This window comes from Physcomitrium patens, chromosome 9, assembly GCF_059467195.1.
Source record: "Physcomitrium patens ecotype Gransden chromosome 9, ASM5946719v1, whole genome shotgun sequence".
Lineage (NCBI taxonomy): Eukaryota > Viridiplantae > Streptophyta > Bryopsida > Funariales > Funariaceae > Physcomitrium > Physcomitrium patens.
This window is the reverse complement of record NC_143418.1, coordinates 2,416,848-2,444,152: the sequence shown is the minus strand read 5'-3', so window position 1 is coordinate 2,444,152 and position 27,305 is coordinate 2,416,848. Positions and strand designations below refer to the sequence as shown.

General features: G+C 38.7%; 3 protein-coding genes and 1 long non-coding RNA gene across 5 annotated transcripts; 2 read left to right on the top strand and 2 right to left on the bottom strand.

The window, feature by feature from the left end:
* Positions 1 to 2,520: 2,520 nt before the first annotated feature.
* On the bottom strand, positions 2,521 to 3,186 carry LOC112286269 (small ribosomal subunit protein uS9). Its single transcript, XM_024528001.3, has one exon. It carries the CDS (start codon positions 3,154 to 3,156, stop codon positions 2,725 to 2,727), a length of 432 nt encoding a protein of 143 aa, XP_024383769.1. The 5' UTR covers positions 3,157 to 3,186; the 3' UTR covers positions 2,521 to 2,724.
* Positions 3,187 to 4,321: 1,135 nt separating this feature from the next.
* Positions 4,322 to 5,726, top strand: LOC112286519 (uncharacterized). Its single transcript, XM_024528461.3, has one exon. It carries the CDS (start codon positions 4,349 to 4,351, stop codon positions 5,495 to 5,497), a length of 1,149 nt encoding a protein of 382 aa, XP_024384229.1. The 5' UTR covers positions 4,322 to 4,348; the 3' UTR covers positions 5,498 to 5,726.
* A 1,568-nt stretch (positions 5,727 to 7,294) lies between these two features.
* Positions 7,295 to 8,748, bottom strand: LOC149988332 (uncharacterized). Its single transcript, XR_016504911.1, has 5 exons — positions 8,725 to 8,748; positions 8,474 to 8,524; positions 8,256 to 8,319; positions 8,019 to 8,142; positions 7,295 to 7,419 (listed from the first exon to the last, which is right to left on the bottom strand). It is a non-coding gene; the product is annotated as an uncharacterized LOC149988332 (long non-coding RNA).
* Positions 8,749 to 9,318: 570 nt separating this feature from the next.
* LOC112286518 (callose synthase 5) lies at positions 9,319 to 25,325 on the top strand. Of its 2 annotated transcripts, none has more exons than XM_024528459.3 (43): positions 9,319 to 9,695; positions 10,095 to 10,311; positions 10,557 to 10,657; positions 10,919 to 11,040; positions 11,235 to 11,328; positions 11,508 to 11,618; positions 11,702 to 11,827; positions 12,146 to 12,238; positions 12,431 to 12,522; positions 12,818 to 12,944; positions 13,462 to 13,599; positions 13,805 to 13,881; positions 13,996 to 14,077; positions 14,432 to 14,557; positions 14,701 to 14,818; positions 15,011 to 15,345; positions 15,483 to 15,535; positions 15,924 to 15,984; positions 16,287 to 16,368; positions 16,466 to 16,515; positions 16,660 to 16,746; positions 16,962 to 17,087; positions 17,281 to 17,378; positions 17,812 to 17,896; positions 18,095 to 18,261; positions 18,442 to 18,565; positions 18,668 to 18,780; positions 18,928 to 19,060; positions 19,191 to 19,342; positions 19,700 to 19,809; positions 20,011 to 20,148; positions 20,337 to 20,405; positions 20,573 to 20,762; positions 20,939 to 21,170; positions 21,405 to 21,520; positions 21,810 to 21,893; positions 22,194 to 22,306; positions 22,482 to 22,711; positions 23,013 to 23,620; positions 23,736 to 23,925; positions 24,049 to 24,099; positions 24,284 to 24,466; positions 24,841 to 25,325. In XM_024528459.3, exons 2-43 carry the CDS (start codon positions 10,122 to 10,124, stop codon positions 25,066 to 25,068), a joined length of 5,805 nt encoding a protein of 1,934 aa, XP_024384227.1. In that variant the 5' UTR covers positions 9,319 to 9,695; positions 10,095 to 10,121; the 3' UTR covers positions 25,069 to 25,325. The 2 variants fall into 2 exon arrangements, with proteins under 2 accessions (XP_024384227.1, XP_024384228.1); XM_024528460.3 differs by having other exon boundaries at positions 9,368 to 9,506.
* The last annotated feature ends 1,980 nt before the right edge of the window (positions 25,326 to 27,305 follow it).

Genomic DNA, 27,305 nt, shown 5'->3' with positions numbered 1-27,305 from the left:
AAAATTATAGTAATTTTTAAGATTGGATTTATAAATTTAAAAAACTAAGTTAAAATTATTAGAAAATAATAGTAATCATTGCACATAAATTAGAATAAATTTTACTTTGTCATTTTCTTACATAACTTCTTAATTTGCTTTTCTAATAACAAAATTGGCCAAATAATGTATGTCGATTTCAACTCATTATATGCTTTGGCAATCATGGGCTTTTATCTTTTATCCTAAAAATAAAGATCTATTTATTCTAATTATCAAAAAATATTAAAATTATTATTATTAAATATTTTAAAAATTAAAATATTATTAGTATAAATAAAAATATATTTATAAATAAGTTAAGATTATGTTATAAATATATATAAATTATACTTTAGCTTCATTTTTCTACTCAAGTTTGTCTTTATATGTCATATGTGTAAGTAGAGATGAAATTTGATAATTTTTTTTAATAAAGACCCAATAATAATTGTCAAGTTAAAAAAAAAAAAAAAAAAAAAAAAAATAGACATCTCTTATTGTTTTTGAAACCTTCCAATCCATGCTAATTTAGGCTTTTTAAGGATCCATCATAAAATCATCATTTAAAATAGTATATCCTAATAAATCATCTTGAGATGTATGAAATGCACACTCTTCTATCTTCTCATATAATCCTTTATTTTGAAGTTTTTGTAATGTAAAATAAATATATAATTTATGATCTTTTGTATTCTTAGAGTAGATTAAAATCTTGTCTAAATAAATAAATAAATAAATAAAATTATCTAAAACTCTAAAAAAAATATTATATATTAGATGTTAAAAAATAATTGGCATATTTGTGAATCCAAATGGCATGATATTGTATTGAAAATGCCCATATTTGATTCAAAATATAGTCTTTTACTTATCTTCTTTTTAATAATGTATCAAATTGTATGCTCATTATAGATTTAATTTTATAAAGATCTTAGCTTAATTTAATAGATCAAAACGTCTTGATATTAAAAATAGAAGATAATTATTCTTAATGATAAACTTATTGAGTCCTTGATAATCCACACACATCCAAAGTGATTTATTGTTTTTCTTTACAAATAATATGGAAGCTTTGAGTGGAGATTTTCAATGGTATATAAAGTTATTGGCCAAGCTTTCATCAATATATTCCTTGAGTGCATCCAACTTATTTTGTAATAAGCTATAAATTTGTCCATGTGGCAGTTGAATTCTTTCTTAAAAATCAATTGAGCAATCATATGAATAATGCTTTAGAAAAATATTTGTATTTTTTTTTTTTAATTCTTAAAAATACTTTTTCAAGAATTAAAAAGTTGAACTTCTCCCATTTCTTCTCATTGAATGCTTTGTACTTCTACATCTTACTTAGGAAATGTGATTTACAAACAATAGTATATTGTATTATATATAGAGAGATGTTAATATGAAAATAAAAAATAAACCTATGAAATAAAAAAGTAATATCAATACCAATATATAGACAGAGTTCACAAAGACTTAGGATTTTATATTGATTGAAGCAAACTGCTATAACTTTGCTGTAGCACCATCAGCATCACACGTACCCATGATTGATTGAAATTATCTTTATAATTATTTAAATGCATTAATAGATTTAAGATAGAAAATTTAAAAAGATGTGCATAGTAACAAATCAAAATAATGAAATCCGATGGGGTTGCGAGGAGACTCATCGTCGTTGCTGCCGAGGTCCTTTTTTAAATCCAATTGTCAATTTCCAGAATTTTTTTAATGCTGATGGTGAGAAGAACCCATAGACAATCTTGGAAGAGTTGCCCATTTCAACGACGATTGCAGAGTTTAAGCACTTCCAGAAACGATGATAACATTGAGCAACGATGAGCTGAAAGCCGGGGACGAAACTGCCCCTGTGGCGGAAGCACAAGGTAGCAAGTTCTCTCAATTCCTAACTTCGGGTCACAGTGGCTTACTTAAAAGGATTTGCAGAAGAGCATCGAATTTCCTTGAAAGGGGGCCTTTCCTGCAGTCGGCAGTTTAAATTTTGACAAGAAAACACGTAATCCGTTCCAATCTCTCATTTGTGTTTTTTACATAATAATAACACTCATAAATCATTCACACTAGTGTTGAAGGATTAACATGCGAAGTTCGAAGAGGCCAAGATTTTATCATGAGCCATACAACTATATTTCCTTTGCCGCTTCTGACATTGTGAAATCATTATTTTCTCTCATATCTGATAACTTGCTGAAGGACTTAAACATGGTTGATCAAAATTGACTACGTAACAATCGGACACTTTTCCCTACATCAACCACATTGCAAAGGGCTTCATAGTTTGGGAGATACAAACGCAATGCAACGATGACGTCGTGTACAAAACATGGTTGTCAATTCAATCACCCATCACACCAGACAAGCATGAAAATCGAACTGAGAAGGACTCCTGAACTACAGTAAGATGACAGCGCAATGAAGAATTATGAAATCCAAAAACCTATAACCAAAAAAGAAAGCATGCACAATAAACGCAAATAAACCAAATATGTATGCTTTCTACAAGATAAAGAGGCGAAAGAGGCCTCCTAGGAAACTTACAAACAGCACAACAGTCCATAGCATGACCTAAGTGAAACCTTAATCAGTAGGTCATACAAGTCTAATCTTCCTCGTCCTCTTCCAATCAAAACTCCAGAAACGGTAGTTAGACAGAGGCAACGGACTCTCACACCTCGGTTCTTAACGGTAAGACTTCTGGAAACGAGAACGAGCACCGCGACCTCCGAACTTCTTCGGCTCGCACCGACGAGGGTCGGCCACCAGCAAGGTCCTGTCGTACCTCAACAACACATCCTTGATCTCCTTCTTCGACTGCTCGTCCACGTACTTCTGGAAGTACGCCACCAATGCCTTGGCGATGCTCTGCCGGATGGCGTAAATCTGCGACGTGTGACCTCCGCCCTTCACACGGATGCGCATGTCCACGCCCGCGAACTTGTGCCGCCCGAGCAGAAGCACGGGCTCGAAGGCCTTGTAACGCAGAATCTCGGGCTCCACCAGCTCGATTGGGCAGCCATTGATTTTGATCAGACCAAGGCCCTTCTTACAGTAAGTCACGGCTACGGCGGTCTTCTTGCGACCGAAGCACTGCACTGACTCGACTGCCGCCATGGCTCGTCGACCGCCACCACGATGCAGGCAGCTTGATAAGAGGGGCCTTGAAGATTCAACCGAGTCTCTTACTAGGGCTTCCAACACCAATACCGCCACCACCACCACGTTCCAATGGTCACGTTCCCTGTCCCTGGCCGTTCTCACCCAGAGGATGAAAGTCGTGCATCCTACGAGTGGATGATAGTATATTGTTGGCATTCATCCGTGGACCCCAGTTAGGGGAGAAAAATCTTGACGAATCTTTCTCCATGCCAGGGTAAATGTTCATTTTAACTTTAATGTTACTGTCATGATTTTTTACGAAATTATATATTTTCGTTAAATAATTTTAGATATACAAGTTTTTTTTTTTTTGTATTTTATAAATTGTATTACATGATAGAAACTCATGTGTGCTAATGTAAGATTGTATTCGTACGAAAAAATTACTGTTGAATGTAGCAATTAAATTAAGTGTGGTAATTTTATTGGAGAGGTGGAATTTATGAACGGAAATTATTTGAAGCTAATTAATTTGACTTTGACATTCTATTGATTTGTGTGTGTGTGTGTGTGTGAATATATATATATATATACATATATATAAGATATCTTTATAGTGAACATTGTTACACTACAAATCATGTTTTTTAATTCATGATTTTATGATGTGTATAGATTATTTAAACTATTAAATGACTTCTTAGGTTTTCATTTATATATATATATATATATATATATTTATTGTCATTGTTTCTGTGTATTTTTACAGGTTTCGGTACTAAGCGATTTCATGTCAAACAGAAGTATAACGGAAAATAAAATTGTAATGATTTGAAAATTTTAAAGAAGAGATGTAAAATGAATTACCTAAATTGTAGCAATTTGATTTTTTTCTTGAACAGAAGTAAATAGATAAATAATACAATATCACACTACTATTTATACTTTGAATGACATTGTACTAATTAATAAAAAATTAAAATTATAATATAATATGCATTGGAAATTTTGCACACCATATAAATACATTTTATTATTTAGTTTACACAAGTTTACTTGCTGTCCAAGCAAATTTCTTTGCCCCTACCAATGCCAGCTCGGACAGACTGACTGCGCCGAAGCTTCTGGGTGTCTCTTGAAGCTCACGCGATCATGTCAAGGAAGCACTCCAGTCGACTGCCTCATCAGCCGAAACTCGGTATATAGCATGTTGCCTCGATTCCTCGATGACTGTTTGTTTGCTTCCGTTATGGCAATTCGCTTCCGGTTCTTCTCGTCTAAGGCGTTTGATAATGTCCCTGTGTCTGGTGATTACATGTCCCTCCTGGAGTTGAAAGATGCAATTGCCGAGCGTGTCTCTCCCGGGATTTTGCGAGGGAAGGGGCATGTGAAGGAGGCGTTCGATTTTAGCATCTACGATGCTGATTCTGGAGAGGAGATTGTAGGTTCTAATTGCAAGGTTTACAAGTATTCGTGCGTTTTGGTGAAGCGAGTTCCTGCGTATGTTTTATCTCAGCAGCGGGCTGTTGCGCGGGAGAATCGCGGTGAAGAAATTGAGGAGCGTTCAAAGCCAGTAGCAGGGTTTGATGATGATTTCGGCGAAGTCTACTCATCGCCGATCAGTGACCAGATTAGATGTTCAAGTTGGGACACGGCGACAAGCTGCGTTACGGGAGCGGATTCTAGGGTTAATTTAGCGGCGAACAAGACCGCTAGAGAGAGTGTAGGCAGGTTTAGGAGAGGAGGGTTTCAGAGTGCCAAAATGCCTGGCACGAAATTGCAGACTGTAAAGGCGCCTTGCAAGGTCGACATCCGTACTGAGCCTTTCAAGATGCCTTGCAGCATGGAGATTCCACCAGAGTTGTTGTGTTCATTGTGTTTCAGTGTTATGAAAGATCCAGTTCTGATACGTTGTTGTTGCAGCAGTTTTTGTTCCAATTGCATAAAGGCTGTTCTTGCTGATCAGAGAAAATGTCCAAATTGCGAGTCCACTAAATGCACAGGTTCTGATTTGCTACCTAATCGTCACCTCTTCTCGATGATTCAACTATTTCAAAAGAACGATGTAAGTGCGTCAAGCAGGTCTGGATCAAATGGTTCAAGCATCTCTGTGCAGTCGAACAACGTTAATACTCACCCAATATCCACTCCATTCAACGCAAAAGTGTACGCACATACGCCACAACAGACGCTGGACAGTAATTGTGTCCGTCAGAAGCTACCATGTGCATCATCATCTTCCAGCAAATTGACTGATCCCAAGGCGGATTCACTAGCGGTTTCAGGAAGCAGCCAGTGCTTGGAAAGAAAGCCCCTCTTGATCACGCTGAGCGGTGCTAAAAGATTGAAAACTTGACCTGGTGACAAAACTAGATTTCTCTTTTCTGGTGTACATTGGTGTGTTCCGATTCTTTGGTTGCGTCGATTCGAGGAAATCATTAGAGGCGGATGAGCAAGTACTTGGAGGGAACACGACTAGCAACCTCCACAGCTGTTCGAATCACAAGTTTACATGCGGATTTGAGTGAGGGCTTTGAGATTTCTATTACGACAGTAGGAGATTAGACAGAATTCGCCTAATCACATATTTATGCTAAGCATGCATTTTCTTGCTGTACATAGCTAGCATGCACAACTTAGTTCTTACTAGATTCCAAGAACACGAGCGAATAATTTTTTGCGGCAGTTCTGTTGTGTAATATACTTTAATGAAAATTGAAACCATAATTTAATTGAAATATGCTTCTTCAACAAATATTGTTCATGGAATATTGAATGGTGTGGTTCTGATCTTAAATTCATAAATAAGAATTTGTTTCTGGATATGTCTTCTGTTCAAGTAATATTTCAGTGCTGTTGAATGTTTTGGGTGACACTTGCTGCTAGTATTATTTTGTTTTGTGATTTAAAAAATAAAATTCCTGGAGAGTTTCGTCCACGGTTTCCCACTCAGTTTTATTGCCGCATCCACGACCGCATTTTACACGTTCAAATTTCTTTAATTCTTGTTTGTTTAAGCACTAGAAGATGCGACCTCGTTGTATTGTTTAACATTGCTCATCTCTAAGCCATGCTGTCGTTTCTTTCAAGGTTACGCCAACATCTATCATCAGGCATTGCTCTAAGATATCTCTGGTTGGGTCTCGGTATGCTCAATCCCGTTCCAGTCACATGCGTCTGCGTCCATCACATCATTGTAAAAATGACTTCATTTCGATGTGCCACTCCGGAGTACTCGATTTCCTTCGTTTTTTTGTCTGGATTTAGAACGTTAGTGAAGAAATCTCTTCAATCTTCAGCTTCTGATATGGATTCCGATTTCTTACCTTGTTTAACGATCATTTCATTCTTAAGATTGCTCACTTTCTACCACATGATATGTTAAATGGTATGAAATGAGAAGATTTCAGTGTTCGTATGTATTTTTAAGTTCACGTTAAGACTGTTGCAATTATCAGCTGCAGTCAAAATCTCGTTTTTTCTTTTGTTCAATTTGCATTTGTAATTAGAGGAAGGAATGGCTTGTATTATGGGTATGAGAAAATGGGAATGTTTGGTATCCATCTCCATCCTTTGAGGTTCTGAAGGCCTATAGCCCTCGGAACCCTTCGCACAGAGTATGAATTCGGGAAAGCGATCAAGTACATGTTTAGACGAAGTCAAAACCAGTATGATTAAAGACATTTTTCTTACGTGCGAGTACATTTCGCAACCTAGGGCCTGATCGTTATTAGTGCACAAACTGCAGAGACCACGACTAAGCTCTATTAAAAATATGTGTAAATGGACAGATGCAACAGTTCCAACACTGAGTAACGTCCCTGATTCCAAGAACGATCGAATTCAAGACCAAGAAGTTCACTTAATAAATTGCGTCACGATGTAAATTAAGTTCTGTGGCGTGCTGACGTGCACAAAATCCCTGCCTCATACTTGCGTAAACTCGTGGATCCTCATCATTTTGTTTCTTAGTGCATTTCTTGTAATTGGAGATAAAACTGACTCCGGTTAAAACATCAGCATACATACAAAAGTTACAACAAGCTGAATTGTACATGCAGAGCATCGTTCGCATTGCATTGCTCATATTCGGAAAGTGTCCACAAAGTGACCTGATCCACACCATTTGTAACTCAAGATGATAAGCTGTCCGATTCACTTTAACAGAAGTGTCTCCTGAAGAAATGCAAAGTATAGTTTCTTTATGATCGATTTCTATGGAAATGAGTTCACATCTGCCCTTTTAACCTTCACTTCAAGGTGTTCTGAATTATGCACCTGACGCCGTAGGTCCACATGTGTCAGAAAATAGAAAATCTGAGAATATTTTAAGTTCTGGTTCCTAATTTATTCAAGAATGAAGATAGCCACCAAGGAATCCCCGGCAAACAAAAAATCCTCCACAGACGTTTGAATAAGCCCTACTTCGACACAACTTAGGTCCCTGCTGAAACTTGCATCTCAGTACAGCACACCGCTTCAGTTCGTAAAATTTTATTACTTCCGCACAGTTAAAAACTACAAGATCGCAAGGTGGCCGTTCGAGTTGCTTCCATCGTCCTTAAACACATCAAAAGCAGCTACATACAAACTCAGGTTTCGGCGCCCCAGACGGCATCCCGTTAGAAGTGAGAGAATTAGCTGGTTTAGACATTAAATCGTGCACAATCGACAAGCCAAATACGAATGAAGCTGCATTAGGTTGCAGTGACACATGCGAAGAGCAGAACAGAATCGCTTCATTCCACTGCAAGAGCTCCCAGACGCGAAGAAGAATTTGCACAAATATCACTTCATACGCAGCAAATGAAGATGGCGACAATTTAAGAATGAGGTGAGGCAATGCAAAAGAGGGAGACTATCTGATAGGTGCTAACCTCGAGGAATAGGGCATACGACAAATTCCAGGACTGCCATCGGATGAAGGAAACGCATTGAGTATTGCCATTGCTTTCCTTTGTCTCCTCCGTCGTAGGCCGCTTATGACGGAGATAGGCTCCGCTGCGGTTGTTCGTGGTTGTGAACATGTGAATACATTCGGTAACTTTTTCATTATTGGTTTGAAATTAGTGACAGAAAGTAGGAAATGACGAACTCGGTTGGCTCGTTCGAACCTGGTGATCGTCGACAGTCTATCTTTGGTGCAATTTCATCCCCTTGGTGCCACACCAACTGATTCTAATGTATAGAAAACAAAGAACACCACACACGCAAGCTATAACTTCGGTTAGTTGTGCATGTTGATTAATGTTTCATTTTATTTCTAATATCACTATAAAACTTGAAATTCGAAAATAAGGTTGCTCAGCTGAAGTGAAATCAACAGCATTGCCTTTTGTATCCCTGTTCCCCAGGATCTCGTTCCTCGAACTAGTAAACTTTCCTACACATTATGATTCGGGAAAGAGTGCGGATTCAATCAGATACAAAATAGACAAAGCTTGCAGAGAACTCAACAATCCTTACAGGAAAAAAGATTTATTATAGATGCTATGCAGTTATCATGTTGCAAGGTTGATGGAACAATGGAACCTATGCATCATCGGAATACATTATTCTAAAGCACTGCAGAGATTCACACACTGTATCCTCTGGACGTTGATACATCCAAGAAAGCACCAAAAAAAAGAACTTTCGTGGGTCATTAATAATGGCATGTAGAGTATGGTCTCCTACACAATATTTTGCAAGGCTTTTTTCCTTTCTTTATATTTTATTTTATCAATGACATACCATAAAATAAATGAAGTAGTATATATGAACAGAACTCTAGGCTGGTAACTGGGTAATTTAAGAGAGGGATTATTGTCTCCCAGCCAGTAATGGAATCATCTAGAAGTACTTGTGAAACATTTAAACCTGGGGAGATGTAAAATTACGTTGAATTCCAAGTCAATGCGGCACTACCCTCCGAAACTAACAGTTGAAGCTCAATCATACAACGCCGAAGTAGGAGTAGCCCACAATGAAAGTGACAAAAAAGTGAGCAGGGGCCGAGCCTTTACATTTTTGCAGTAATTAATTTATGTGGAGGAGCAGTGATAGGGGCGAATGAGGTTATACTGTGCGAAGGAAAGGGAGAGAGACAGGGGAGACCTTCGGTACTACGGGCTACGCCTACGAAGGGGGCCCCCGGTGACTCCGACTAAATTTGAGTTTACTTTTCAATTTGAAAGACGCCGGCTCTATTCCCGACGGTACAGCGTCACTCCCATGGCAGAGTCCAGGGCCGGTGCAGGACGATTGCCATTGCTGCTGGCTCCCGTTTCCAACAGTCTCTGCGCCTCTGGTGGACGGATCCGCCACCGCGCTTTCAGTTGGTAGCGTGTGCGCATTCAAGTGCTCTTCGTGACGGAAGGATGGGGGTGAGTGACTAGGATCGGTGCGTGTGATCGAGGGCAAATTCGAACAACATTGAGCTCTTGCGCGGCTCTGATGGGAGGATGATGGACAGGGAGAGTCTGTGTGAGAGAGTGAGGGAGTGGGGTTGTTGTTATTGAACGCTAACCAGAGAGAGTTTGGTTCGCCATCAGTTTTCGTACTCTGCTGCGTTGGTGAGTTCGGGATTAGAATGTTCTCTCTGCTGCATTTGAATACTAGTCCCCCTGTTCTTGCTTAGATTCAGGAAGGCGAGTTTGTCACCTTAATGATGGGGTTGTTTGTCTTTGGCGGTGAAGTCTGCCCGTCGGGCGTATTGCACCATCCTTTTGTTTTGCCGAAGTGCTCCTACTGAGCACATTTTTCTTCTTGGGCGTGTTCTGTGGTTGTGAAATAATTCGACTAGTATACTTATTCTTCCAGGTTGTTTTGTGTTTTGTGCTTTATTTATTTATTTATTTATTTGTCCCTGAGGACTGCCGCTGAGTACTGTTGTGAACGATGTTTATGCAGCGTTCGGTTTGAAGCAGCATCCTAATGTTGTGATTCTTTTTATTTTGGTTTTGTGGATCTAGAAACGCCTCGATTAGTGTGAGGCGACAATGGCTTCTGGTGAAGGTGCAGAGACCGGGAGTACGCATAAGCCCCGACGTACTTCGCGGGCGTCTGCAGTTGGAGGGGTTACAGAATCATTCGACAGTGAGGTGGTACCGTCTTCGTTGGCGGCCATCGCTCCAATCTTGCGAGTTGCCAATGAGATCGAGTCTTCCACTCCCAGGGTTGCATATCTATGTATGTGTGACTTTGATGCCACACGAGTTCGAGCTTGGGAGTTGAAATGTGTATCTAGATTTTTCTAGGGATAGTTTGGTTCTTAACTATCGTCTGCATGTTTTTTTCGTGAGTATTTATCTGTTACCTGCTGTAGGTTGTCCTCAATTAGTCAATTCTTTGGTTTTACTTTAGCGTGTCAACGTAGAATGACTCGGAGAATGATTGGTATAAAGTGCGAAATCGCTCCGTGCCTGATGTGACAGGTCGTTACCACGCTTTTGAAAAAGCACACCGAATTGATCCGAAATCAAGTGGTCGTGGGGTTCGACAATTTAAAACGGCTCTGCTACAGAGGCTTGAGAGGGTATGTCCTAATTATTTTGCGTTCAACCTCATTTGGAGACTCATTTTCTTGCCTCAAGGCAATAACGGTGCTTTTGAGGAGAATCTTACTAGGAATGTACTTGATCGAGCTCTTGGAACTGAGTTTATAAATTAGCACATTCTGTGAATCGAGCATTGCAACAATGAGTGAACCGAGATCTTTAGAAAAGGGATTAGCGCCGTTTCCTGCACGATAGAATGTCACATACTAATTTTTGATTCTTTGACGTCAATGTTCCAGGATAATGAGCCAACTCTTGCCCTAAGGCATCGACGGAGTGATGCTAGAGAAATTCAAAGCTACTATCAACAGTATTACAATGATTATGTGAAGGCTCTTGATGGAGCTGAGCACTCAGATAGGTGTGTTGCACAGCTGAAATCATGATATGTCTATCAAAGTACTCTTTCGATGTGGCCTAGACGGTCTCATACTTTTTCGGTTTTAACTTTTGAAATCATGGTTTTCGAGAAACCCTACAGCTGATAATTGTTACTGGTGATGTTTTAGCCTGTGGGTTCCATTGCGTCATTTTTTTTTTATTTCCTGTCTGCAGGGCGCAGTTAGCAAAAGCGTATCAAACCGCATCCGTGCTTTTTGAGGTTTTGAAGGCTGTGAATCGAGATAAGACTGAAGAACCACCACCTGAGGTCTTTACAGTTGAACCCGAAATTTCTCATGTGTTTACAACGAATTCGTCCGTAATGTAGGTAGAAGTTATAGGCACACGAAATTTCACGGTTGTATTCGCGCCTGCATGTTGCTCGAAGTTGCTGCTCTGAACGTTATTTGTTATTTCTACATCCGAAGAGTTTGGCTTTCTTTGCAGATCATTGCTGCCGCTGCAGATGTTGAGCAGAAAAAGGAGATTTATGTCTCCTACAATGTTCTTCCTCTTGATGCTGCTGGTGCCTCCCAGGCTATTATGCAACTTGACGAGGTAATTTCCAGTTCAGTGTATGCATTTCTCCTCGGCATACACATGGTCGAAACATAGCTCCAACTTCTGTGTGGCTGCCACAGGTAAGGGCTGCAGTTGAATCGCTACGAAATGTGCGTGGATTGCCGTGGCAAACTGAGAAAGAATCGCACCCGAGAGCAGGAGACCTTGATTGCCTTGACTGGCTTCAGGACATGTTTGGATTTCAGGTATGGTTTCTTGTTCGTATTTGCACAGATATTTTTCATTCTGATAATAGCATGATATCAGTTATCGCTTGAAGGCCCCATTCACTAATCATATCATCGTGCTTGGAAGATGCAGGTGTCTTTGATTCTATGCTAGGCACTTTCTGTGTGTGAGAATGTATATAGTTGTACTGAGATCTTAGTGGAGTGTGGTATGGAGCATTTTCTGAACTTAAGTCATGAAGCCTATGATCTCGCACACGAAAGCGTGAATCATCATTGAATTTTTCTGAGTATCTGACGTTTGTTTGCGTGGGTTGGTGATTTTCGTGTACACAGAAAGACAATGTGGCAAACCAGCGGGAACATTTAATTCTAATGCTCGCAAACGTGCATAATCGGTTGCTTCCACGCCCCGAACCAATGCACAAGGTAGTGTCGTTACTTTCATGTGCATCCGGACATGCTTTGAGGTTTCAAAGTTGGTTCAAAGTAGGAAAATAGCGTATTCCTCTTTTTCAAAATTACATTACACATGAGTAGAACAAATTCATGCATATTTCTGCAAATTCGGACACAGATTGACAGGTTTTACGTGTTTTTGACTTATTTCTTGGACTTCAGCTTGATGACCGAGCTCTGAATGCAGTCATGAACAAACTGTTCAAAAATTACAAGAGTTGGTGCAAATTTCTTGGTCGCAAGCATAAACTCTGGTGAAGTTTCCGTTTTGCTTTGTTGTTTCTTCTGTAAATCAAGACATCAATGTGTAACATAGTGCTCCTTATCTTCTAGCATATTTTTACATAATTTTTTTCGAGATTTATCATCAGTAGGATCACAGTCTATTCCCTTATCTTAGCATGTTAGGTTTGGCAGTTCTTAGGGCTGATACATTTTTCTTTCTTAGAAACATCCTGCTCCCATTGCCATTTAGTTTTGTTTCTTAATTAATCTGATGTCTTTTCCAGAGCGCGTGCTAATTGATATGGCGCTCCTTATCGTTTGCAGGTTACCGCGTATACATCAAGAAGAACGACAACGGAAAATCTTATACATGGGTCTGTATCTTCTTATATGGGGAGAAGCTGCCAATCTTCGATTCATGCCGGAATGCCTCTGTTACATTTACCACCATGTAAGTTGAGAGTGATGACCATTTTTGATGAAGTTGACATTTATGTTTTTTCTAAGTTCAGTCCCTACAATGAACAGCTAACGAAGTTTTGTTTTGTAACTCTGCTGTTGCGTGTAGTGAGATTATTATTTTTGAAGCGAAAGTTTCTTTCACCTACTTTTGTGCGAGGGCCTTTGCAATGATTGTTATCAGATTGTTCATCGTGGTTTTGAGTTATGCTCAACTTCCACCGAATTCAGGGCAAATAGTTAGCTAACTTCGCGACATCGTTACGTATTAAATGCGAGAATGGCTCACGTTATTGGATCCTCGTATATTTCGATGAAACTTAAAGATTTTAACTTCGGCACAGCTGTTAGCGACTTTTCCTGTTTGTTTTACTGTAGTTGCAAACATTTGCTTGATCCAGTCGTGGGCAAGATTGGAACGATAAGTTCTTCCATAGTTCTAGTACTTCTATCTACTTTTTTCTCCTCACTGAGTGTCCGTGATTGATTGACGTGTTTCACTTTTGTAGATGGCCTCTGAGCTGCATGGGATGCTTGCCGGTAACGTGAGTATGGTGACTGGGGACAATATGAAGCCAGCCTATGGTGGGAAGGCAGAATCTTTTCTGACGTTGGTCGTCACCCCTATCTATGACGTCATCTCCAGGGTTAGTATCTATGAAGCCATCTGTAGCTTTTAATTTATTGCATTGATTCATCACATTTTGCATACCCTACGAATAGCCATATTTACCCTGCTGAGCTTGTTTCTGTCCAACCCAGAGCATGGTCTTTAATTTTTGTTATTGATGTCAGTACAGAGTGGGATTTCTTATCTGTAATTGTATTTTTCCGCGGTGCTCGGTTGTGCAGGAGACCTTGAAGAACAAGAATGGGACTGCACCCCATTCGGCTTGGCGAAACTACGACGACCTGAATGAATACTTCTGGTAGATTAATTTTTCATTATTTCTTTTGGCTGGAACACGTGAGATTGAGAGTTTTTGAGAGGGATAAAGTTCTCAAGAGGTTTAATTTACTCTTTTTTGTGAATCGTTCTCCAGGAAAGTGGACTGCTTTTGTTTGGGATGGCCAATGAGAACTGATGCCGATTTCTTTGTTCCTACTCAACGTTCTTCACAAAGGGTATGCTCGACGGATCCTGCATTTCTTTGACTTTTTTCTATTTCTTCGTATTTACATGCAACTATGGTGACAGTTTAAGTTAGATGAAGTTTGGGCATGCCAGTAGTAGTAGCCTTTGGGGTTTATATTTGCTAGCTCTGCCAGCGAAGCTGCCAATTGACATGAAAGAAGTTCTGCTGGATAGAGCCAGTGTGAGCCCTATATTATTTTATCAGGAATGAGGATTGGAACTGCGGTTCTTGAGGGAATACAAGTGACTCTACTTCTGACTTATTTTTTACCGTCTTGTTTGACGTCATGAGAGTCTTGTCCGTGGCCTGTTCATCCCACGTAACACTCTAATTATGCATGCAGTCAGAGGATAGTAACGGGAAGTTCTTTCAATCAACAAGCAAGTCTTTTTTTGTTGAGATAAGGACGTTTTGGCACCTTTTCCGAAGCTTCGATCGCTTGTGGGCCTTCTATATCCTCGGCCTTCAGGTCTTTTCTTAGTCCTACTTTTCACAATTCGTTGATATTGATTCTTCAACTAATTCTAGTACTTAGTTATGTCTTGCGATTCAAACTTCTACTTGATGGAAACTAAGATGTGTTTCATGCTGAAATGCTTTATGTTCGAACAGGCCATGATAGTCCTTGCTTGGAATGTTGGACCCAACCTTCAATATGCTTTCAATGGGACAGTGATCAAGCAGGTTCTGAGCATTTTCATAACTGCTTCCATTCTACGACTTATTCAAGGCAAGTTTTATTTCCTTCAACCTTGGTCCTCTCACTTATATGAGAACCTCATAAGCACAGCTTTATCTATTTACTTATCAGAACTAACTACATTCTGGTTTTTTTCTTTTCTTCATTGTATTTGAAGAGTTGGTGTGAAGTGTTGATGTGCAACTAATGAGGTTGGTCAAATATTTTGTTGGTTGTACGCAGCATTTTTGGACCTTTTTATGGGCTACCATGCTTTTAGCAGTATAAAGCTCCTTGGTGTACTTCGACTTATCTTGAAACTTCTCGTTTCAGCAGCTTGGGTCATTGTCTTGACTGTCTGTTACGTTCGTACTTGGAAAAACCCTCAGGGGTTAGTAGGTGTAATTCAGAAGTGGTTTGGGAGTGGTTGGGAAAGTTCCTACCTGTATATTGCAGCGGTCGTGGTGTACCTGGTGCCGAACATAATAGGTGCTTGTTTCTTTATGTTTCCTATGATTCGTCGGTGGATAGAGAGTTCCAACTGGCCTATTGTGCGTGTCTTACTATGGTGGTCACAGGTGCCGTCTCTTTCCTTGCATTTTGCTGTCTTTTTTTCGTCAACTGCGTTCATAGCCTTTATTTCTGTTGACTTAGATTGTTATTTTTCTGTATTTGGGGATTAAGTAGCTCTGAGATTTACTTGGATTGATTACAGCCGCGTCTGTATATTGGACGAGGAATGCATGAAAGCCAGTTTGCTCTAATTGGGTAAGGCGATTTCTTTTGTCGATAGTCTGTACTGTTCTTCGTATGTCATATTCCAATTACATGTTAGACGTCAAGTTCTAATGATATCTCCTGAATCAGAACTGTTCCAGTGATTCTTTTTTCACTTGTTTTTGTTTTGTTTGCGGCATTTTTGCATCTTTAGTCTATTTTTTCTATTCTCGCTTTCTTATATCAGGACATTAGCTACTATATATTTCATGCCTTGTGATTCAATAGAAATCGTTTTTCAGTGTTAAGTTGAAATTGTCTATTTTTATTTCCGGCAGAAGAATCCACGTGCCTTGTGAACGTGCTTGAATACTTTTTTTCAGTTCAATGCTTTCCTCAAGATTGCTCATGAACGTATTTTACTTCGCAATCGTGCCAGATACACTTTCTTTTGGGTCCTATTGATCGCTAGCAAGTTTGCGTTCAGTTATTTTATCCAGGTACTTTCTCAATAACTTTACATTCCTGTGCGTACATCGGTAGGACACCCCCACACGAAAAAAAGTGTATAATAAATGTACAGGGTTTCATTTTTCAAGCTCTGCTGTGCCCTCGCTCAAATCCAGTTTAATGTTTGTGATTATTGCCAAGTCAATTACGCTAGCTGTATCTCAGATTCCAAAGTTTATGCAACATATTTCTCTAGAGTTGTTGTCAAGTGATTAAAATTTACATCATCCTGCAGAGTTTTCTGCCTGCCTTTTAGATGCATCTGTTAAATCTTTTCGGGTTTCTCATGCAGATCGAGCCTCTTGTAGCTCCTACTAAAGCAATCATGCAGCAGACCAATGTATCGTACACGTGGCATGAGTTTTTCCCAAAAGGTACTGTTCTACCCTTACAAGTTATCTGTGTATGGGTTCGGAAACAAAGTTCATCTTTGAACACGGACTAAAGTACTGCTGTGTGGATGTGATGTAGCCCGTAATAATCCTGGAGCACTCCTTTCTCTTTGGGCTCCTGTTATATTGGTGAGACAATAACTTGTTTGATTGGAAAGTTCCTGAAGTTTTTTAACTATCTGGTTTCTGACCTGATGTTTAGTGCTTCATTATTGTTAATGTTTAATGTTATTGTCTTCTGATTATTTTGCCTAAAATATCCTGGGTTTTCAGGTATATTTCATGGATTCTCAAATTTGGTATGCTGTTTATTCAACTATTTTTGGTGGGATTTCGGGTTCTTTTCGCCGACTCGGTGAGGTATGATAGCAATTTCACGATATTCATTGGTATTAGTGCTCACATTAATGATTGAATCACGCCTTTTTAGCAGTTGCCTATTTAATAAACTGTTGAAGTTAACCATATCGGTAACAAACGTTTATACGCTCCAGTACGTATTTGAAATTGTAACACACCGTTCTTTGTATTTGAATAGATTACGAAATGATTGATACTATTGTTATGTTGTACAGATACGGACTCTAGGTATGCTGCGGTCTCGTTTCAGTTCATTGCCCGGAGCCTTCAATGAAAGCCTTGTTCCTGATGAGGATAATCGGGCTCGCAAGGGGTTCTCCTTTTCTCGAGATTTTGAAAAGGTAATGTCTTTGTAGTTGCAGCACTCTCCTTTATTAGGCTTATGTGCTCAATACGAGTTATTTTGCTACTGTTAAGAATGGGTTATGAAGTGGAGAACGACTTTTGGAGTGAAGGTTGATCTCAGATTTCGAATCTGTTGCTACTGGCCTTAATACTTGTTTGGCGGTTGTTGAAATTTTATTGTAACATCAGGTTGCCCCACCAACCAACAGATCGAAAGCTGCTAGATTTTCTCAGCTATGGAATGAAGTTATCACTAGTTTTCGAGAAGAAGACCTTATAAGTAACAGGCAAGATGTCTAAGCCAGCAGCAGTTTTGGTTCAACAACAAGTAGTTTTGTTGGAGATTAGGCATTTGTAATTTAAAATTGAGCGTGTCAGGATGCGTCATACTGGGTTGTCGTCCCTGAGAGCGCTACCGATCAGAGTTGTTTTTCTGACGATCGACGCTCAGAATGGTCCTTCTAATTGAACCACTCCAACACCGCTAGTAATTAGAGTGTTCTGATCTTGAGAGCTTCAAATACATATGTAGAGTTAAGATTTTGTTATGTCATGTTCTGAGTAATTGGTGTCTTGCAAGTAATAGTCAAGTCCAGTTTGGGGAGCTTGGGTCCCTACACAAGACACAATTTAAATTTTGATTTGATGTTGAGCGTCCAATTTCATTGAAAAGTAAAGTCTAGTAGTTTTAGACTTATTGTGAGTTCTAACTGGACACAGGGAAAGAGACTTGATGCTGGTTCCCTACTCGTCAGATCCTGATCTCAAATTGGTCCAATGGCCTCCGTTTTTACTTGCTAGCAAGGTATGGCCAAGTTTCTGTAAATGAAATACTAGTTAGCTTAAGGAATTGTATTTTAGCTTTTATTTTGGTTGTTTAATTTTTTATTAATATGAATACGACGCAACATTTCTTGCCTTTTGAACACAGTCGTTTGCCTTGTTTTTTCTGTTTTATTTGTTATAGGCTGTTATAGTTTTCTAAAAATCTGATCTCTTGCAGGTTCCAATCGCTTTACAAATGGCTAAGCAGGCAGCCGAGACTGGCAGAGCTGCTGACCTTTTAAGAAAGATCAAGAATGATGAGTACATGAAATGTGCTGTTGTTGAATGCTATGAATCCTTTAAGCGGGTGTTAAAAAGGCTTATTGTTGGAGAAGTTGAGATTAGGTACGAGTCGAAGAAATCCATCTTAATGCAGTGTGCTTCCTTTTCTAAAAGCTTTTGTAATCAATAAGGAAGTCTTGAATTTACGGATTTATGAGTCATTTTTTTATAGAACAGTGATTTTTTGATTCTCTAGCAGGGAATAACTAATACTAATCATCCATCTGGATTCTATGAGTGTAGGGTGATTGAAGGTTTATTGGCCGTGGTGGATGAGAATGTGGAGAAAGAGACACTTCTTGATAACTTCAATCTGGGGGATTTACCATTGTTGAGTGTGAAGTTTATCGAGCTTCTTGAGTTACTTGTAGGTTCTTTACTCCTGATTTCCTTAAGTAGGTTGGTGTAATATTCATCTTAGATTTACTTGATATCCCAACCTTTAGCTGATGCCTTTCACTCAATGCAGGAGAAGGACTACGCAGGTCAAGAAGCAATTGACAATGCACGTGATCTTGTCGTTCTCAAACTTCAGGATATGTATGAAGTCGTCACTCGCGACATGATGAGTGAGACGATGAGGTATCGTTTGTTTCTTTGTATCTACATTTCAGCTTACTGTTCAGTATTTTCTGTAAAGCATGAAGCGTTGGGTCGGACAACTTCTAAGTCTGCACCATAGCAGGTTTACTCATTGTGAATTCAATTATTTCTTTTATACATGGTCAGAGAGAGCTGGGATACAAGTCATGGAGCTTTGGCTGGTGGCCAGGGAAGAAAGTCGGAACTCTTTTCGTCGAAGGGTGATGAACCTGCTAAAGTGTTGTTTCCTCCTCCTCGAAAGGAGGCTTGGATTGAGCAGGTTAGTATTGTTTCCAATTCTGTTATCTGTTTTATATTTGGTGCGGTTGTCAGTCAATTATTCTGAAATGGATTGTTTTCGCTATTCTATGTGTGTCTGGTGACTTCAACTCCTTTGGTTTTGGTTACAGATCAAGCGGCTCCACCTTCTTTTGACTGAAAGAGAATCTGCGATGGATGTGCCCGAAAACCTGGAAGCCCGACGACGAATTGCCTTTTTTACCAACTCTTTATTTATGAACATGCCCAGAGCGCCCAAGGTTAGAAACATGTTGTCTTTCAGGTAAATGGAGACCCTTTTTCCTAAACATGGACACCTTCGTTTTGTATCTCTACAGTCCTAAATTGTAATTCGAAAATTTTAGGCGGATTGAATCTTGAATATACAACTAGAGTTCCTTTAAATTTACAAAATAATGGATCTTGATGTTGAAGTGTTAGAAATCTATACCCGAGACTGATTTATCGTCGTAGCTCTTATACTTGGTGTATGTGCGCTGGCTAGAGAATGGTTATTGCAATTTGGAATTCGTTCTCTTCATCACTGACTGCAATCATCATCTGTAATGGACTTTAAATCATCGTTTTCGAATGTGTCTACTGTGCTTATGGAGTTGACTTTGCTTTCGACTTGTTGCAGTGTTCTAACTCCCTATTATAAGGAAGATGTGGTGTACTCGAAGGAGAACTTAATGAAGGAGAATGAAGATGGGATATCTGTTCTGTTCTATCTACAGAAGATTTATCCAGGTTCGACTCATTAAACGAAGGGTACTTAGAATAGCTTGCTGTTTCTAGTGAATGATTTGTACTAATAGTGTGAGAATCTAGGCTTTGCAGCAACAGGAATAATTATCTTTGCAAGGGTTTGTATTTTTAAAATTCTGATCTTATACTTGAAACTCGGATTGTTACTTGCCCATTATACTTAGAATGGAATCGTTTGGACAGATGAATGGAATAACTTTCTTCAGCGCCTTGGTCTTGAGAACTCTGATGACCCTGAGGCTCAAATTTTTAGTAGCAACGATTTGGAAGACAAACTACGAGAGTGGGCCTCTTTCCGTGGACAGACTCTTTCACGTACAGGTGTGTTACACTTCCTTTATACTCTTTTTTGCGATGTTGCTATTTTTGTTCTGGAATTGACGTTTTGAGCATTTACAGTACGATAGCAATTGTTTGGGACCCCAGCTATTTGTGCCGTTTGTCAGATTTATACCTGCTTACAAGTTTAAGGCACGTTCTCACTGGTCTAACTGGTTCGGCTTTTTCAGTGCGTGGTATGATGTATTACAGAAGAGCTTTGGAGCTGCAGGCTTTCTTGGATATGGCAACTGATGATGGTACTAATTAATTTCTCTAGCAAATAGGTCTAGCATAATGTATCGTGCCTTTTTTTTACAATGGAACTAGGTATTACGAACACCTTCAATATAGTATCCGTAATTGGTCGAATGAATACGTCCGAATCGTAGTTCGGATTTTCTAATTTGTTTTGAGGGATGTGCAGAGCTGGAGGATGGGTACAAAATCCTTACAGATGCCACTCCTGAACAAAAGAAAAGTCAGCGCTCCACATGGTCACAATTGCAAGCTATAGCCGATATGAAGTTCACCTATGTTGCTGCATGTCAAATGTATGGTGATCAAAAGCGTCAAGGTCACCATAGTGCCACCGAAATATTGAAACTCATGCTCAAGTAGGTTTTGGTTTTCAACTTATTCTTTCCTATTGTATGTCTTTGTGAATGTTCAACTTTTACTGTAAAATCCAACTTTCACGAGAATGAGTGCACCACCTCAAGCCTGTGTTCATTTTTGGTAATTATCTCTTTGCTTTGCGAACTTCGTTTTGACACGAGCAATTTTGGGGCAGCAATCCATCGCTTCGGGTCGCATATATTGACGAGGTGGAAGAACGGCAGAATGAGAAAACTAGCAAGGTGTATTACTCCGTTTTGGTTAAGGCTGTGAATGGATTGGATCAAGAGATTTATCGGATCAAGTTGCCTGGTACAGTAAGACTTGGAGAAGGAAAGCCTGAGAACCAGAACCATGCAGTTATTTTTACTCGCGGTGAAGGCTTACAAACAATTGATATGAATCAGGTTAATTTTCTTTTTCTGCACCTATGATCAATTTGTTAATTTCGTGTGAACTCACTCCTTGTATTTCCTGCTCGAAGTTCTATACTTGTGTAATGAACCATGTTCTTACGTATCTTGTCTTCCGTGCGGGCGTGACTGTTGATTTACTTCGGATATACGTAAACGAGACGTTCTGACCCGAGATGACTTTGTCGTTGGTTTAGTAGAACTTATCACTTCAAGTGTATCTGGCAGGATAATTATCTTGAAGAAGCGTTTAAAATGCGGAATCTCCTGCAGGAGTTTCATGAACCTCATGGTGTCCGACCACCTACGATTCTAGGTGTTCGTGAGCACATCTTTACTGGCAGGTATTGTCGAGTTATTGCGTCTGGTTCATTTGTATGGTACGATTGATTCATGAATATTTAGCAATGATCTCAAGCTCATTTTGTTGATTCTTAACTATGGTTTACATTCACCTCTGCTCCCAAATTGATGACACTCAAGTGTCCGAACAGAAACTTTTGAAATATATAATACTCTCAGGGCCATTAAACTATTGAGTATTTCTTATGCTATTTTATTCTATGATCACCTAATTCTCCAGCAATCTAGCGCAGTTGATATTGATCAAAGTTAATGCCTGTAAATGTGCAGTGTGTCTTCTCTTGCATGGTTCATGTCAAATCAAGAAACAAGTTTTGTTACTATAGGTCAACGAGTTCTCGCTAGCCCACTCAAGTAAGTGACTATGTACTTCATTCGACACTAGCGAAATATCGATGTATTTTTAATCAATAGTTTTATAGTTTTGCCTGTTTTTTGTATGTGCTCACCTAATCAGTGTACGAGTCTTTAATCATTTCACCGCCATGTTTGGGTATGTTTTGTAGTAAACGTAAGATACTTATGTGTGCCCTGTGTGTTTTAAATATCTCACATTCAAATGTATATGTGCTGTTGGGTTGACTTCTGCTTTGATTCTTATTTTTATTTGCAAGCTGGGAACTCACGACTTGCACTTTCAATTGTCTCTTCCAGGGTGCGATTCCATTATGGGCACCCTGATGTGTTTGATAGGCTTTTTCACATAACGAGGGGAGGGATGAGCAAGGCATCCCGTGTGATCAACTTGAGTGAAGACATTTTCGCAGGTTTGCAGATACCCTGATATTGCGATGTCTTCATCCAGCTCTAGCGTTTTAGATTGGTAATGAAAATATCAGGAGCAGTCCGTCTATCGCATTTCATCAATTGCGTAGAGTGTATCGAGTCGTATTAAGCTAATACTTTCTGATACAGAAATTTTCTATTGTGGAATGTGAGCAGGTTTTAATTCCATCTTACGTCGTGGTAATGTAACCCATCATGAGTACATCCAAGTTGGCAAAGGGCGAGATGTAGGCTTGAACCAGATTTCATTGTTTGAGGCCAAAATTGCTTGTGGGAATGGCGAGCAAGCTCTCAGTAGAGATATCTATCGCTTGGGGCATCGATTCGATTTCTTCCGTATGCTGTCATGCTATTTTACTACTGTTGGTTACTACTTCAGTACCATGGTGATACTTCTAACCACGACTACTCGTACCAATGTTTTTGAAGTCGGGACATAGGGAAAGGAAGGTGTTGTGCTGAATTTTTTTTCTTTTAATTACAAATTGCTCTCTAAACTAGTACTCCCGGATTTTCGATGCAAGGTACTCAACTAGTTGATTTCAAATGAAAGTGCAGAATCAAGCCGTATTCCTCTTTTGAATTTATATGACTAGAAATGACATCACTGCAAAGATGACGTATTACATACAATGTGCGGATTGAAATTAAGTAACAGTACTAAAACTTGGTGTCTCCTTTCTCCAGATTGTAGTACTTACAGTGTACATCTTCCTGTACGGCCGAATCTATCTCGCTCTGAGCGGAGTGGACGACTCTCTTGTTCATACTGCAAATAATAAAGCCCTCACTGCAGCGTTGGCTTCGCAATCCCTTGTCCAGCTTGGGCTGCTTATGGCTTTGCCAATGGTGATGGAGATAGGTCTGGAAAGGGGATTTCGCACTGCATTGAGCGATTTTCTCACCATGCAACTCCAGCTTGCATCCGTATTCTTTACATTTTCTTTGGGAACAAAAACTCATTACTTTGGTCGCACAATTCTGCATGGTGGTGCAAAGTACCGCGCTACTGGGCGAGGATTTGTCGTAAGACATGAGCGGTTTGCTGACAACTACCGACTATATTCTCGATCGCATTTTACGAAAGCAATCGAGCTTTTCCTGCTACTCATTGTGTACACGTTATATGTTACCAAATCTGCGAAAGGGGCTGTAACTTATATATTGATCACGGTTTCTATGTGGTTTTTAGTCGCAAGTTGGCTGTTCGCGCCATTTCTGTTCAATCCATCAGGATTCGAGTGGCAGAAGATTGTGGAGGATTGGGATGATTGGAACAAATGGATGAGTAACAGGTTTGTAGATACCAGTGCCTTTATTGTCTTTGTAGCTCCTGTTTTTCTTTGTGATACTTCATGTTTTAAAGAGCCCTGGAACTGTTTGATTGTTAATTTTTCTTTGGCTTAGCAGAGGTGGTATTGGAGTGGAAGGCAGCAAGAGTTGGGAGTCTTGGTGGGATGAGGAACAAGAACACCTGAATTATACTGGGTTTTTTGGCCGTTTGGTTGAGAGCATACTATCCTTCCGGTTCTTTTTATATCAATATGGGATCGTCTACCATCTGAACATAGCCCGGTCTTCAAACAACCTAAGCATAAGTGTACTCTTCTTGTATCCCTCCTCCCATTTGAACATACAGTAATTTTTTTGTCATATTATCTAAATTCCGTGTTACATTGGGTTCCCTGCCAGAGATTTACTTTTTGTTTTGTTTTTTCTCTAGGTGTATGGCCTCTCATGGCTTGTCATTGTGGCGGTTCTAGCCATACTTAAGGTTTGGGCGACTTTTATACCATTCAGTACTGATGCATTTGAATCATTTCCTATGCCTAGAATAGATCTTTTTAAAGTTGACTGCCTTGATTTTGTGCCGAGGGTTAATAAAGACTTCAATGTGCTCTACATAAATTGACACTGGTATGTCCGTTTATTTACATTCTATGCCCTATTGTCTACAGATCGTCTCAATGGGAAGAGATAAGTTTAGTGCAGACTTCCAGCTTATGTTTCGACTTCTGAAGGCTTTGGTCTTCATTGGATCTGTATCAGTCATTGCCATTCTACACGTGAAAAATCTCACTGTTGGTGACCTTTTCGCCAGCATTTTAGCATTCATACCCACTGGTTGGGCTCTGATACAGGTGATCTACTAATTTTTTGGTGGTAAAATTCAGGCTTTTGTTGGGTGTCACTTTCTGCCTCACGCTATTCACTTAAGCTTCTATAGATCTTGCTATAAAGAACTGACGCCTGAAGGATATGGATTTAGTATGCTTGGTTTCCAAACCTCCTTTCCATTTGTTTTTGGTTGAATGAATCCCTGTGAAATGAATCCTCCATTTTATACTGAATCTTTATTCCTGACCTAGTTTTGTGCTTTCTCCATCCCGTCTGTGATGTCTTTGAACTCCCTAGAACCTCGCAATTTAATGTGAAACGTTGATAAAGATTGATTTACTCATGTCGTGAAAACTGAGCTAACCTAAAATTCTTTTCTTTGTTTCGTGTCGTACAGATTGCGGTAGCATGCAAGCCAGTGGTGATCAATTTAGGGTTCTGGAAGTCGGTGAAGTCGCTTGCTCGCGGCTACGAGTACATGATGGGGATCTTGTTGTTCACACCCATTGCTGTTCTTTCATGGTTTCCATTTGTGTCGGAATTCCAGACACGGCTACTTTTCAATCAAGCTTTCAGTCGAGGACTTCAAATTTCGAGAATTCTAGCTGGCAGGAAGAAGCTGTAACTCTGAACTTTTTTGTGACTTAATATGTAGCGAACTACAGTTAAGTTACTGAGAGGAGACCAGATTGTCTCGATTGAAGTAATGCTCAGATACTTGGGATCGAGTTACTCGTACTTGTATAAATTACTTAGGCTATACGCGAGGGTAAATTTGTTCAACAGGATGCAAATACTTTGAGCACATTCCAATTTTGCGAGAATGTGTTCTGATACTTCCTCGTTTGAGGTGGGATAATTTGATCTCAATTTTGTATGAAATTCGTACCTAGGTATGCCATTGAGATTTTCGTTCTTCGTATTGCAAGGGTAGAGCTGCTTGATTACTTTGGCTTGAACCGTGTTTATTCTTCCAAATATTTCGGTTGAATGTTTACACTTGTGTTAGATACTTGTGGTAAAACAGATCAAATCATTTATGATTTATGTCATGTAGGGTAAAAGTACATCTTATCTCAACTTTGCTTTTCACAATACTTAAGTTGATTTTGATTTAAATTATGAAAGCAACCTGGTGACAACTCCTGATTTTAGACTCACAAATTTTGGTAATTGTAATCTCTCATTTTCTGCTCAATTTGAATTATAAATAACTGGCTCCATTTGTGTGTAGACCTCTTTGAACCACTAGTTGATATCCTCTTGTGATGCCAACAAGGTATGACGTGTACTGAACCACATATTTCACCATCCTTGAAGAATCAGGCACAATAATTTCTACAGATCTGGCATTATTTAAAAACCCATGCTCACCAAGTCGTCAAGCCCTCAACAACTTCATTGACCTGCCCACTGCTGGTGTCTGTAAAGTCTCCCACAAAGTGATGTGGGGATCTGTCATAAAACAAACTGATATTATCCGTCAGGCATCAGCAGTTCCAAAATATGAGACTCAACACCCTGATTAAATTCCCTAAGCAGAAAAGACATCTCATTGGAAGACACTACATATTGATTGCCCTTTCTTAATGGGTTGCAGTAACTTGCATTGTCCTTTGTGATATACACTCGCATTCAAAACTATAGGGGGTTTCAAACGTGGCTTTTTCGGGTGATATCTCACCGGTGATACTCACAAACAAAAACATGATAATTTAATTTTAATTACAAGTCCATCTATGGCAACAAAGGAGAAAAAATATTTGTTCAAAGCACATATAGTATTTTGCTTGTTAGGAGATGTAGAAAAGTGTTACTGTTCATTTTTTGTTTTGTTTTGTTTTTTTTTCTTCTTCTTTTACATATTGTAAATATAGATGTAATATCAAGATTTTTTCAAAAAAATTCTAAATTTTTTCATACTGTTGATCTTATTAAAATTAATGATAAAAACATTCCAAAATACCAAAAACATAACACATATAATAAAATTTACCAAACATTTAGGAATACATAGTTTTGACATACTTGTTGCATATTTTATATTATTTATTTCATGGTTAATTAAGTATACAAAAAATATCAATCATTTGGAGAAGTATGGATTAAAAAGTCTTCTACATTTAATAAAAATTGCCAACATGACATTGATGTAATAAAAGGGTAGTTTAGTGATGCTTCAAAATTTGGTATTAGAAATTTTGTCATTATTTATGAATAGTTCGGAGTTTATGAGATGGGCATTTTTGTAAACCCTAGTCTTTTTTTGTGTAAGTTATGCATGGTGATAAATATATACATTAAGAATTTTTTGGAACACTTTATAAGATTTTAGGATTTTCAAAGAACCTTTTATAATTTTTTAGAATCTTTTATTATCCTCCTTAACCATTTAAGACCTTCTTTAATCTTTCATTATTTTTCATAAACTATAGCTTAGACTTCTAGCATATTCTATAGGTCTTAGAACCTCTTCTGGAAGCTAATATTAAATGTAGTTGCCATATTATAAATAAAATAAGAAGACAAGTGGCACCTCAATCTTGTAATGCAAAGATTTTAAGAAATCAAAGAATTGATTTGTTTCTGGTCTTTTATCTAATTTTTTTTAAAAATATTATCTTACTTTCTTTTTACTACTTAATATTTTAGTCCCTTGTCTAGGTATCATTGACATATAGATTATAATTATTATTTTAGATTTTTTTTCTTATTTAAGTTAAATTAAATTCTTAAACTTATCAAGCCCTAATGGAGATGGCAGATTTTTATATTGCAACATGTCTTTTTTATGAAATATAATTTTAAAGGTTGCATCAAGAAAATATTATTCAAAATTAATAATGTTAATAGCTACATAAT

Excerpts from the sequence above, each read along its gene's own strand:
- LOC112286269 (XM_024528001.3), bottom strand. The coding sequence starts at position 3,156 with ATGGCGGCAGTCGAGTCAGTGCAGTGCTTCGGTCGCAAGAAGACCGCC.
- LOC112286518 (XM_024528459.3), top strand. The coding sequence starts at position 10,122 with ATGGCTTCTGGTGAAGGTGCAGAGACCGGGAGTACGCATAAGCCCCGA. Across the intron at positions 18,566-18,667 it reads TCGAGCTTCTTGAGTTACTT|GAGAAGGACTACGCAGGTCA; the intron begins GTAGGTTCTTTA and ends CACTCAATGCAG. Across the intron at positions 20,763-20,938 it reads ATATTGAAACTCATGCTCAA|CAATCCATCGCTTCGGGTCG; the intron begins GTAGGTTTTGGT and ends ATTTTGGGGCAG.
- LOC112286519 (XM_024528461.3), top strand. The coding sequence starts at position 4,349 with ATGTTGCCTCGATTCCTCGATGACTGTTTGTTTGCTTCCGTTATGGCA.